The sequence below is a fragment of the Talpa europaea genome (genome assembly GCF_964194135.1).
Source record: "Talpa europaea genome assembly, chromosome: 2".
NCBI lineage: Eukaryota > Metazoa > Chordata > Mammalia > Eulipotyphla > Talpidae > Talpa > Talpa europaea.
In genome coordinates, this window is record NC_140068.1 from 49,819,826 (window position 1) to 49,832,490 (window position 12,665).

The window sequence follows — 12,665 nt, forward strand, 5'->3', positions numbered from 1 at the left end:
CTCAACTTTAATACCATTGGGATTTGAGGCTCTTTGATTCATTACTGTAGTCGGGGGTGGGAGCTGCCCTATGTATTGTGGATTGTTTAGCATTCTCTTCACAGTTGTTACAAGTAAAAATGTCACCAAATATTGCCAAATGTCACATAGGGGTCCAAATCACCCTCAGTTACGAACCACTGACATAACGACCCAATAGCCTAGTCAGCAACAGGAGAAGAGAAACTGATATTTCCCCTCTGAGGGCTTCCATTTAATACCTGGAAAGACCTTGCCTAGAAGCTCTCAGTGGACTTCTCCTCTGTTGTATTGGAAGCAGGATACCCATGCCTAAAGCAATTACATACAATGTAAATAAGAACTGTGAGTGCCTTTAGACTTGATCAAGTGAGATGCTGCTTCAGCTCAGGCTTCAGAGGCCCTGTATTTGGAGCGTGTGCGCGTGCGCACGCGCACACACACACACACAGACACACACACACACACACATTACAATAAGCCTTTTATTTGGAATAGTTTAAACTTAAGATAAGTTACAAAGAGGGCCTCCCTGGTGGTGTAGGAGTTAAAGTGTGAGTGCTATGAAGCTATCACCAGCCACTGTGGACTGAGTTTGATCCGAAGCCTGGAAGCTGACCCACATGGTACAACCAGACATCTCGTGTCTCACCCACGGCTTCCCTCAGCAGTGTATTTCAATAGATCTGTCTGTTCTGCTCCCCCGGTTATCTCTGGTGAATCCTGTCACCCTTCCACCCCCTGCACCTCTGGCCTACACCCCAGGTGGGTATGCATAAATAAATAAAAATAAATCTTTAAAAAAAGAAAGAAAAGTTGCAAAGATAGTACAGGTTTGTATATATCTTTCACCCACTTCTCCCTAATATTATCACTTCATATAACTATGGTGCATTTGTTAAAATTAAAAGACAAATATTGGTACATTACCTTTAACTAAATTTCATACTTCATGCAAATTTCACCAGTTTTCTCCATTAATGTCTTTTCCCTGTTTCAGGATTCCACAAAGATCACCACATTACGCTTTTTTTTTTTTTTCACATTACGTTTTATTATCAAGTCTCCTTAGTTCTCTCTGGTCTATGACAATTTCTCAGTCTTTCCTTGTTTTTTTTAATGGCTTTGACGGCTTTGAAGTTTCCTATGGAATGTCCCTTCATTTGGGTTTGTCTGATGGTTTTTTTCTCATGACTGGTAATGGGATTATAGACTTGAGCTATAAGACCACAGAGATAAAGTGTTCTTTCTATCACATCATGTCTGGAATACATACTAGTAACGTGACTTATCACTGTTGTTAACCTTGATCATTTAGTTAACATAGTGTTTGTCAGGTGTCTTCACTCTAGTAGTATGAGTCAGTACCACCTTGTATTTTCCCTATCCAGAACTTTCTCCAAGGATCTTGGGTTCATTTTATTAGAGAATGATATTTAGAAATCAAGATTTGGGTGTGAGTGCACTCAAAGCAATGGGGTGTGGGGAAAAAGGTCACAGTTTCTATCTCTTTTGAGCAGACAAAACTATATACATATATAGAGATATAGAATAAATTATATATATAATCACTTAATTCTGTAATCTCTGTCTTTAGTCTGTTACAAAGGAATTCATTTTATCTTTCCTCTCTTCATGATATGTAACTTCTTTCTCTGGCAGTGAGAAACCTGGCTCCCATTATATACTATCTATCCATTTACTTGTTTGTAAAACCTCAACACACATATAATCCAAATTCAGAATTGTTAATCTATATGCCTGTAAGATACAAATTTACAAAGCAGAGTACACTGTTTACATATAGTTCTTTTTGCCTTTAGCCTAATAGTTTCCAGGGGATTGCATTTTAAAGTTAGAAAATTTATACTGAAAGAGACCCCAGAAAAAATTTTGCCCAAGACCTCTAAAACTTAGCAGGGACCTTGTTCAATTTATCCCACTAATTCCATTATTATTAATATATCAATTCATAGTTTTTTGCAGTTCTGTCCATGTTCATAAACAAGTATGTGGACATATAAATACATGGAAATATCGATTTGCTCTATGAAAGAGATTTCATCGGGGGGGGGGTAACATTTGAGGGAAAGAATGTTTTAAAAGCACCCTATAAGTAACTTTAAAATACAGTCACTATTAAGCACTGCCTCTCTAAGCCCGTCATAGTAATTCTAATCAGGGCTGCTTCTAATCAGGGACTGGAGTCTCAGACAAATATTTCATATTCATGACCTCTAGCTACATAAACTAACAGGCAAGTAAAAGAAGTACAGAATGAAGTTAAATAGAAGTGAATCTGAAGTTCAAGATATAGAGGTAAGCTGAAAAGCTTACAAACTAAAATTACAATGACCAGAGACTATGAAGTAGATCCAGAATGGAGAGATAGTGTGGGTCAGTGGGGAACAAGGACATAGAGAAAACACAACTCTGTGTTTTCAATTCTGGATCATTTTCTAGTTACAGTTATATTGTCAATCTCTGTTTCTTCCTATAGTGAACTATAAATTTTTGGATTTTAGCACCAAAGAGTCTTCTTAAAACATAGTTTTGATAAAAGAAAGGGAAAAGAATTAGCCAGTCCTGGTTCCCTGAGTAAAGGATATAGTGGAAGAACTCAGGAGGGCATTCTGGTCATAGTTCTTTCTTGATGAGATATAGTTTAGGTTTTGGTTTGAAAGGCATATTAAAGTCAGTCCTTTAGGAAGACCACTGAGACCAACGAACTTCATCAGGGTATGGGGATGTGGCTTTCATTCCTGCACTCAAAAATCTGAGCTGCCAATTTATCAAGTCTAGCCTATGGACACACAACAAGGCTAGGTATGGACACACAATAAATAACCCCACAGAAATTTATATATTAAAAGCCCAATATAAATATATTGATATATAGGATTATAATTGCCAAATTGACCAGATACTTCACTGCTTAGAGAATTGTATGTCTATAGGTAAAACCATTTAACTCAGAATGAAATTCAGTTAAAATTGGTACTTCTCTTGCATTAAAAAAAAAACAGTTCTAAAAGTTTGCGTTTTTTTTTTAAGATTTATTTATTTATGCATACAAGAACTGGGGTAACTGGGGTAACTGGGGTACAGACCAGAGGTGTGTGTGTGGTGGTGAGAGGACTCACCAGAGACAGAGTGGGGAACAGAACAGGCAGACCAACAAAGTACACTGCTGAGGGGGGAGCAGCGGGTGACGACAGGAGAGGTCTGCTGCGCCATGCGGGTTGCTCCCTGGCCGGCCAGGGATCGAACTCATGCTACAGTGGCTGCAGAGAGCCTCACAGGTTGTGTCTTAACCCCTTGCGCCTCTGGGGAGGCCCTAAAAGTTTGCGTTTCAATGCAAAAAAAATTCTATTGAAAACGTATTGGGGGGCCTCCCCGGAGGCGCAGCGGGTTGAGCACCGCGCTGTGAAGCTGTCCGCAGTCCCTGCAGCGCAGGTTCGATTCCCGGCCCTCCAGGGAGAAACCCACATGTTGGGGCAGTCCTCTCCTGTCTCACCTGCTGCTCCCCTCAGCAGTGTATTTCATCAGTCTGCCTGTTCTGTTCCCCGCTCTGTCTCTGGTGAATTCTCTCACCCTCCCGCGCCTGTGACCTGTACCCCAGTTCTTGTATAAATAAATCTTTATATAAAAAAAAAAAACATATTGGGGTTGGTGCGGGTACTTAAATGCCCAAATAACCTTTATTTCTCTTTTCAATTCCAAGAGAAATAGAAACCAGGAAATCTTTTACTCAAGTATTACTACTACGTTATAGTGTTTCTTTGGACTTTAGAGGTCTGCATTACGGAAAAACAAACCCCAAACGGGGCTCTCCCTACCTTAACCCCCACCCTATTATAGACGACTAACTGCGCGGGCTCTAGACCGGAACCAGCTTGACGCTCTCGCGAGACTCTCTCGGCTGCCGCGAGCCTTCGTGAGCATCTATTCCCGTCTCCTATCTCGCTGCGCCCACAGGCTAGTCTCCTCCCAGCCGGCTTCCTCCACTACCGCGGGGCGGGCCGGAACTTTTATCCTTAGGAACCGGTTTACCCAGTACAGTGTTGCCGGCCGGCGTCAAAGAGAATAGGGCGCTATCCTCTTCCTTTCACCGTCGCCGCCGCGGAGCGGAGCCGAGCACATCAGATCGAGGAACGCGGTTACCGGGCGGGCTGGGTCTATGGTCGCTCCGCGGGCCGCTCCACCGGCTGGTGCTTTTTTATCAGGGCACGTTGTGTTCCATGGCAGGGAACTTTTGGCAGAGCTCCCATTAGTAAGTACAATTTCGTCTTCTCTCTCCGGGCTGTCCCCAGAGGGGCGGTGAGAACGGGCCTGCGACTCCCCGTGGCCTGAATCTCGGCCGCTGTCCAGGGCGCCGCGGGGTCGCAAGTGAGGGGCGGCGGCCACCGAAGGCGGGAGGAGCTTTTCCCTGCGATTGCTCCCCCCCACCCCCACGGGCCCGGTGGGAAAGATCTGTGAGCGGGAAGGGCGGGGAGAGGTGTTGTCTCTGAGGAAGGAAGAGTAGAGAGTTTAATTTTAGATTCTTGGATTAGTAGGCCTGGAAAAGGGGGGCTGTGTGGGAATGGGGTGGGATGGGCACAGGTATGGGAAGTGTGACACCGTTCGGGACTGTGGGAATGGGTCTTCTGGACAGCTGCGGCTCGATTTTGCCTGGGGTCTTATGCTCGAGTGGATCGGCCTTGCAATCTTTTGTCTGTTTGAGTGGATTTAGTATTATTCCTGGGGCCTCCCTGGTGGCACAAGGGGCTAAGACACAACCTGTGAAACTCTCCGCAGCCACTGCAGCGCAAGTTCGATCCCCGGCCAGGGAGCTGCCCACATGGCGCAGCAGATCCCTCCTGTCTCACCACCTTCTCCCCTCAGTGTTATTTCAGTGCATCTGCCTGTTCTGCTCCCCACATTGTCTCTGGTAGATCCTCTCACACACACACCCCCCCCCCCCCATCTCTGGCCTCTACCCCAGCTGTTGTATGCATAGATCTTTAAAGAAATATATATTATTCCGAGGGCGGGGGCAGTAAGATTTGTTTCTGCTTACTAAATACTTCCTGTTACTACCTTACGCCCACATGGAGTTTTATGTTGGTAAGGCGTAGGACCGGTGATCTGATCTGAAAATTTGTCCATTTCATTAGTCTGTACCTTATCATTTTAAAGTGTTTTCCAGGGATTAGCCAATTTCTTCAACCTTTGCTATGAGTAAGTTTTGTTTTTATCAGTGACTATAAAAGAACTACAGTAATATTGAAATATTTCCCCCCAAATGCATTTGTTTAAGCACTGGTGAAGGGAAGGTAAGTGATGGGATTAATTGTACTTTGACTAGGTTTTCTACTGTACTATATTGAAAGATGAACAGAACCTGATAAGGAAGGTACCTTAATGTAAATTTTAGTGCTAAAAGAGCATTAGTAGATGTGATTTAAATCTTGATTCTATAAAGATGAGGGAGTCCTATACATTTGTCTTAGCCCTTTGCACCAGAAAAAAGGAACCAGGAATAGATTTGGAGACCTATTTTCAGAAAAGCAGGTTTTCCTCTTGCTATAAAGTGATTTTGTGGAAGTGAAATGCTAGGGAAGCTTTACTTCCAACCATATTTTATTTTGCACATTTAGATATAATTCAATGAAGTATTTACTTGAGCAAATTGAAATACAGAAACTTCAGGTTTAGTGGATAAGAAAAAAGTTGAGAAAATTGACAAGTAGCTAGTGACTAATTGTGAGAAGGCATAACCATTTCTCAACTTAAAAAATTCTTGCCTCCCCCCCCACATTGATAAACATTCTCATTATACCACAGTAAAAGAAAGCAATAACACTTACCAAAAAGTGCTTGTATTTATGGTTGGCATAATGAGAACAAGTTATCAAAAGATCTATTTCATAAATGCAATTACTTTTTAATCTTTCAAATATAAACTTATTATACCATTAAATGTGCTTTTTGTGGAAACTGTCCCTACCTGCCAATTAAAAAAATACTGGGTGAAGGGGCCATTTTGCCTTACTCAAATCCCTTGAGAATTATATAGGTTTCTTATTCTGCAAAAGGTAACAAGTCTGAAAAACCAGTTTTGGGAAAAACAAATAAAAAGATTGTGAAAGCAGTGTTTTGGGTGATTTTGATGAGAAAAAAAATGGACTTGAAATATGCTGTATTTCATGGCTTTAGGGTGCACATTTTAACTTTTCTGAAATCAGCATAGCAGTTTTTCTTGGTAGGACAAATAATGGTGAATCTTGAAGTCATGCAGTTGATTTATATCTTCTTGATTTATTCTTTATTCTGTGTGCTGTGAGGAAAAACTAAAGTATTTGTGAAATTAATTTTTTTAAACATAAAATGGTAATGGAGATGGAATTAATGATAATTCTGAAACAGAGTGAATCAGTCTTTTTTTCCCCCAGAAAATCAAACACAATACATTCTTTGACCAAAATGCAGTAAATATAGAAGGTCACTAAGTCTTGCTGGTTTGAGTGAATGGGTTAATTACTAGGTAACAAAAATAAAAAGAACAAAAACAACCCTGGGCATCTTATTGTATCAAAGAGGAAGCTGAAAATACAGTTACATAATATCAAGGAAATAACATTTCCTTGATCAACATATATCCACACTTCTAGGATATAGCCAAAACCAAATTTGTAAGAAAATCGCCATCCTGAATGACTGAGAAAAAAATCTAAACAAATCAAATATCCTATTTAAGAATATTAAAAAGGAAGCAGTGACATAAACCTGGGGAAGCAAAGACTTAGTAAAGGTAACATTGATATTAATGTATTAAAAAGGGAGAAAGCACTCAACTTATAAGAGCTGTTCTTTGAAAGGGAAAACCAAATCAGTAGACTAAAATGCTAGTTGAATCAAGGAAAAAAAAGGAATTCTACAAAAATATAAAATGAGAAAGGAGAAAAGTAAATAAACCCCAGGAATATATTTGGGTTGTCTTTATGATGATACATAAAGCCTTTTTGCCTTTTGGTAGAGGCCAAAATAAGAAAGTTACCGGAGAGCTCCTCATTAAAAGCGCCAAGTCCACATTATTTCATTGGTAAATTTTCTCCCACTTTCAAGATCTGCAATTGAATTTGCTCAAGTTCACACAGAATGAAAGAAAAATTTTCAGTTCTTTTTATGAATCCATGATAATTCTGAAAATCTAGCAAATGTAGCACTAAAATAACTTTTGAATGGAAACATCCTAAAGTATTACCAAGTAGAGCCCAACTTTACATTAAAAAGTTAAAAAAAGTGAGTTATTTTATTTAATTTATTTTTTAATTATTTATTTATGCATACAAGAACTGGGGAACAGGCCAGAGGGGTGGGAGGTGAGAGGATTCATCAGAGACAGAGCGGGAAACAGAACAGGCAGATCGACTGAAATACACTGCTGAGGGTAGCTGCAGGCGAGTCAGGAGAGGTCTGCTACGCGGTGTGGGTTATCTCCCTGGCCGAGGATGGTCCGCAGTGGTGCGGACTGCCCCATTAGGTTGCATCTTAATCCCTTACGCCACCAGGGAGGCCCCATGAGTTATTTTATTATAGAAATATTGCCAATATTAGGAAATCTACTCATAAACAGTGCTCATATAAAGAAGATACCTAATAAAATTCAACATCTATTCTTGATTAAAGCTCTTGCAAATAGGATTCTTTTTTCACATGATAAAACAAGTCAAGGCATCAACAACAGATACTTAATAGTGAAACATTAGAAAAATACTTGTTTAACATTGTTCTGAATGTTACTTACTGCAATTGATAGAATGAGATGTAAAAAAGATAGAATTATTGACATATAAAGATTAAATTAACTAGAAATTTTGCATAATTGTACTTACAAGGTGTTTTTTTTTCCTTTATTGAGGTAACATTGGTTTATACTATGATTTAGTGGAGTAGGCTCACATTTCAGATGCACACACCTCCCCCACCCACACCCAGTCCTTTACCATTATACCTTTCGCTGCCTCCCTGCTTTGTTCCCACCCTGCCTGCCTTCCCCTCTAGTACACTCACTTATGCAGCCACATTTCTATGGTTTGTTATGGTTTAGTTTTGTGTTTTTCCACCCTTTTACATTTTGCATGAGTGAAATCATCCAGTATGTCTTTCTTCTTATGGCTTAGCATAACCCATCCCCCTAACCAGTTCCATCCCATGTAGTCACAAATGACAAGAGTTAATCTTTTTTTTAGAGCTGAGTAGTATTCTTTCTGCATATAAACCACAGCTTCCTAATCTACTCATCTGTTGTTGGACACTTACGTTGTTCCATATCTTTGCTAGTATATATAGTCCTACAGTGAACATAGTAGTGCATATATCCCTTTGAATTAGTGGTTTTGTACTCTTCAGGTAAATATCTAGGAGTGGAATTACAGGGTCATATGATAAAAATGTCTATTTTATTATTTTGAGGATCCTCTTTACTGTTTTCCATAGGACCTGAACCAGTTACATTCCCACCAACAGTGTATAGGGTTCCTTTTTCTCCACACCCTTGCCAACATGTGTTGGCATGTGTTGTTTGTGGCTGCGTGTGTGTGTGTACACATGTATATGCCTTTCTCAAAGGAGTGAGGTGTGGTGTCTCATTGTGGTTTTGATTTGCGTTTCCCTAGTAATAAGTGATGTTGAACATTTTTTCATGTGTCTGTTGGCCATATAAATGTCTTCTTTGGAGAAGTGGCTATTTTAAAACTGTTCATTTTTTGATAGGATTGTTTTCTTTTTGTTGAATATATGATTTCTTTATAGATCTTGGATATTAGTCCCTTGTCAGATGTATGATGTACAAATATTTTCTTTCATTCTACAGTGGGATTCTTTTTGTTTTAACTAAGTATCTTTTCACTGCACAGAAGTTTTTTAAATTGATGTGATCCCATTTGTTTATTTTTGTTTGTGCTTTCCTCGCCATTGGTAAAGAGTCCCCAAAGACATCACGGAAGCCAATGTTGTGGTGTATTTTGCCCGAATTTTCTTCTGTGTCTTAGGGGTCTTGGTTTTTGTATCCATTTTGAGTTCATTTAGTGTATGGTGTGAGAGATTTCTTTTCTGCATACATCTGTCCAGTTTTCCCAGCACCATTTGTTGAAGAAAGTTTTCTTTATTGTATACTCTTGGCTCCTTTATCATAGATTAACTGTCCATATAAACATGGAGTTTTTTTTTTTCTGGGCTTTCAATTCAATTCCATTAGTCTGTATGTCTATTTTCCCCCAGTACCACACTGTTTTACCTACTGTTGCCTTGTAGTATAGTTTGAAACTGGGAGCACGATAACTCCATTCCTCTTCTTTTTTTGTGATGATTCCTCTGGCTATTTGGGGCCTTTTTTTGTTTGTATAAATTACACTAATATTTGCTTTGTTTCTTTGAAGAATTCCAATGAAACTTTGATAGTGACTATATTATATCTATAAATTACTTTGGGTAAAATGAACATTTTTATTTATTTATTTATATTTAAATTTTATTTTTATATTCTCCATACAATTACAACCCCATTATTTTGACCCCAATCCCTCCCCTCCCCACCCCCAACCCCCGATAGAGTGTCTCTGGTTCATAGTTGTTTGTTGATTTTGATATTTTCTTTCTTATAGTTATTCTTTTTCCTGGTCCCTTATTTAAGTTTTCTAGATTCCTGCTATGAGTGAGACCATCTGTATTTTTCTTTTTCTTTTTTTTTTTTTTCGTATTTTTCTTTTTCTTTCTGGCTTATGTCGCTGAGCATGATCCCTTCCAGCGCCATCCATGTTGCTGCAAATTGCATGTGTTTATCTTTTTTGAATGCTGAGTAATATTCCATTGTGTATATGTACCACATCTTTTTTTTTTTTTATAGAGGCATGCTTTATTTATTTGTTTGCTGGTTTGTTTGTTTGTTCTGTTTATACATGTACTGGGTACAGTCAGAAGCGCGGGAGGGTGAGAGAATTCACCAGAGCCAGAGCGGGGAGCAGAGCAGGCAGAAGGACCGAAGTACACTGCTGAGGGGAGCAGCGGGCGGCAGGAGAGGTCTGCGCGCCATGTGGGACCCTCCTCCAGTGGCCGGGGAGCAGCCGGGGATCGAACCGGCGCCGCAGAGGCCGAGGCCGCGGGCAGCTTCGGAACCCAGCGCTCAACCGCTGCGTCACCTGGGAGGCCCTGTACCACATCTTCTTGATCCAGTCATCTATTTTTGGGCTTTTGGGTTGTTTCCAAAGCTTAGCCATTGTAAACAGTGCTGCTATAAATATAGGGGTGCAGGTGCTCTTTGGAATTGATGTTTCTGTGTCCTTTGGGTAAATACCTAGGAGTGGAATTGCTGGATCATATGGAAGCTCATGTTTAGTAGGTCAAGAAATCTCCACACAGCTCTCCATAGTGGTTGGACCAGTTTGCACTCCCACCAACAATACAAAAAAATTCCTTTTTCTCCACAACCTCGCCAACATTTGTTGTTGCTAGTTTTTTAAATATGTGCCATTCTCACTGGTGTAAGATGGTATCTCTTATAGTTTTGATTTGCATTTCCCTGATTACAAGTGATGTTGAACATAAAATGAACATTTTTAACAATGTTAATTCATTCAGTGCATCAGCATGGACTACCCTTTTATTTCTTTGTGTCTTCTATTTTTTTAACAGTGTCTTATAGTTTTCATTGAATAGGTCTTTTATCACCTGTCTAGGCTTATTCTTAGGTATTTAGCACTTCTTAATGCTACTGTAAATGAGAATGTTTTCTTGAGTTCTTTCTCTTCTAGTACATTATTTGAATATAGGAAGCCAATTGACTTTTGTGTGTTGGTTTTGTAACCTTCCCCTTTGTTTTATGATATTTTGTTTCTAATAGTTTCTATAGTGTGTATTGTTAGACCATCTGCACGTGGTTGGAGTTTTATTTCTTTTCCAATTTGGATTCCTTGTACATCTTTCTCTTGCCTAATTACTCTAGCTATTAGTGAGAGTGGACATTCTTGTCATATACTGATCTTCGAGGAAAAGCTTTTATCGTCTCACCATTGAGTATGATGCTACTTAGCAGCTGTGAATGTGGCACATAAGTAAGGGCTTTACTATGTTGAGCTATGTTCCTTCTGTCCCCATTTTATTAAGAGTTTTTATCATAAATGGATGCTGAATCTACAAATAAATTTTGAGAAGTCATACTAAACTTAAATGTTTGCCATGTACTTGACAAATGATTTATTATCCATAATAGAAGTTTTAGATTAGAAGACTATCTTAATTGTAAAAATAAGATCTCATTAGAAAAATAGTCATATTAGAAGTACAGAGTACAAAAGAAGAGCTATAATTGGCAAGGAAAGTATTTAACCTCAGAAGTAAACTTAAAAAAAAAAAAACTCAGTAAAATACTATACCTTCTAGTGCTAAACTGTTTCGATTGATAGTAATCCATTGGGATATGTATTCTGTAAATCAGAATTGAAATTGGTGTGACTTTCACAGAATGCCAACTTTGTGTCACAGTTACCAGCTAAATTGACACATCAGTACTACTTCTAGGAAATTATTCTAGATATATTATAATTATAATTGTTATTAAATGTATGAGGTTGAATTGCAAAGATATTCATTTAATTATTATGTTTAATAGTGAAAAAATACAGATTAAATAACGATCCATCTGTAATGCTGTGCAACAATTTAAAAGGATGCTAGGTAGTGAATGAATTGACACAAAAGGACTTCTAATTCACACTGATTGACAAGCAGGTTGAATAATAGTTTTTTTGGGTCATAAACAATTTCTTATCTCTGCTTGGAAATAGTAGTCTTAACTAACCAGAAAGAGGGCACTATGAATAGTCAATTCTGAAGCAACCTTTAACATGAATTTGTGAAGTAGGAAAATTACTTGTGAACAACTGAGAAAAGATAATTCATATATCAAATCCTAGATACCATCAGTTTACAGCAAATTACTTCACCATTTTATGTATTTCTAAGAAAGAAAGAAATGTACTGCCAATTAAATACTACTGAGGCATTGCAAATTATGAGATCCATCTTTTTTTTTAAAGATTTATTTATTTAAGATTTATTTATGCATACAAGAACTGGGGTATAGGCCAGAGGTTGAGGTGGGGGAGTGAGAGGATTCACCAGAGACAGAGTGGGGAGCAGAACAGGCAGATCTGCTGAAATACACTGCTGAGGCCAGCAGCAGGGAGAGACAGGAGAGGTCTGCTGTACCATGTGGTTTAGGTCTGTGACCTGGTTCGAACTCATGCCTCAGTGGCTGGTGATAGCTTGGTTAGCTTGATAGCACTGAGACTTTAGCCCCTTCACCACCTGGGAGGCTGGTAAGATGTGTCCTAATACTAGAGTCTTAGAATCAGTGAAATATAGTAAGAGCTAGTGATGTGGAGTGGAGAGAGAGAGAAAAAAGGAGGGGAAAAAGGGGGCAGGGAGAGAGAGACTGAGAATGAAGAGAGAAAAGATTAGAGCGGAATTTTTTCCCCAGGACTTATAGACATTTATTGGTGAGACAATTCTCATTGTCAGAATGTCAAGAAATATAAGCCATACTGTCTTTCAGAGTTATTTCTTGTACATTGTATTTCTCATGTTAATAGCCTGTTCAGGGCCTC

General features: G+C 39.1%; 1 protein-coding gene across 2 annotated transcripts in view; it reads left to right on the plus strand.

The window, feature by feature from the left end:
* Positions 1-4,259: 4,259 nt before the first annotated feature.
* Positions 4,260-12,665, plus strand: part of CCNC (cyclin C) — a gene marked incomplete at both ends in the record, with an annotated part of 28,784 nt that continues 20,378 nt past the window's right edge. For both annotated transcript variants that reach the window (XM_084228589.1, XM_084228590.1), the window contains one exon: positions 4,260-4,291. In XM_084228589.1, the coding sequence (XP_084084715.1) occupies positions 4,260-4,291 (32 nt within the window). The remainder of the gene's footprint in view (positions 4,292-12,665) is intronic.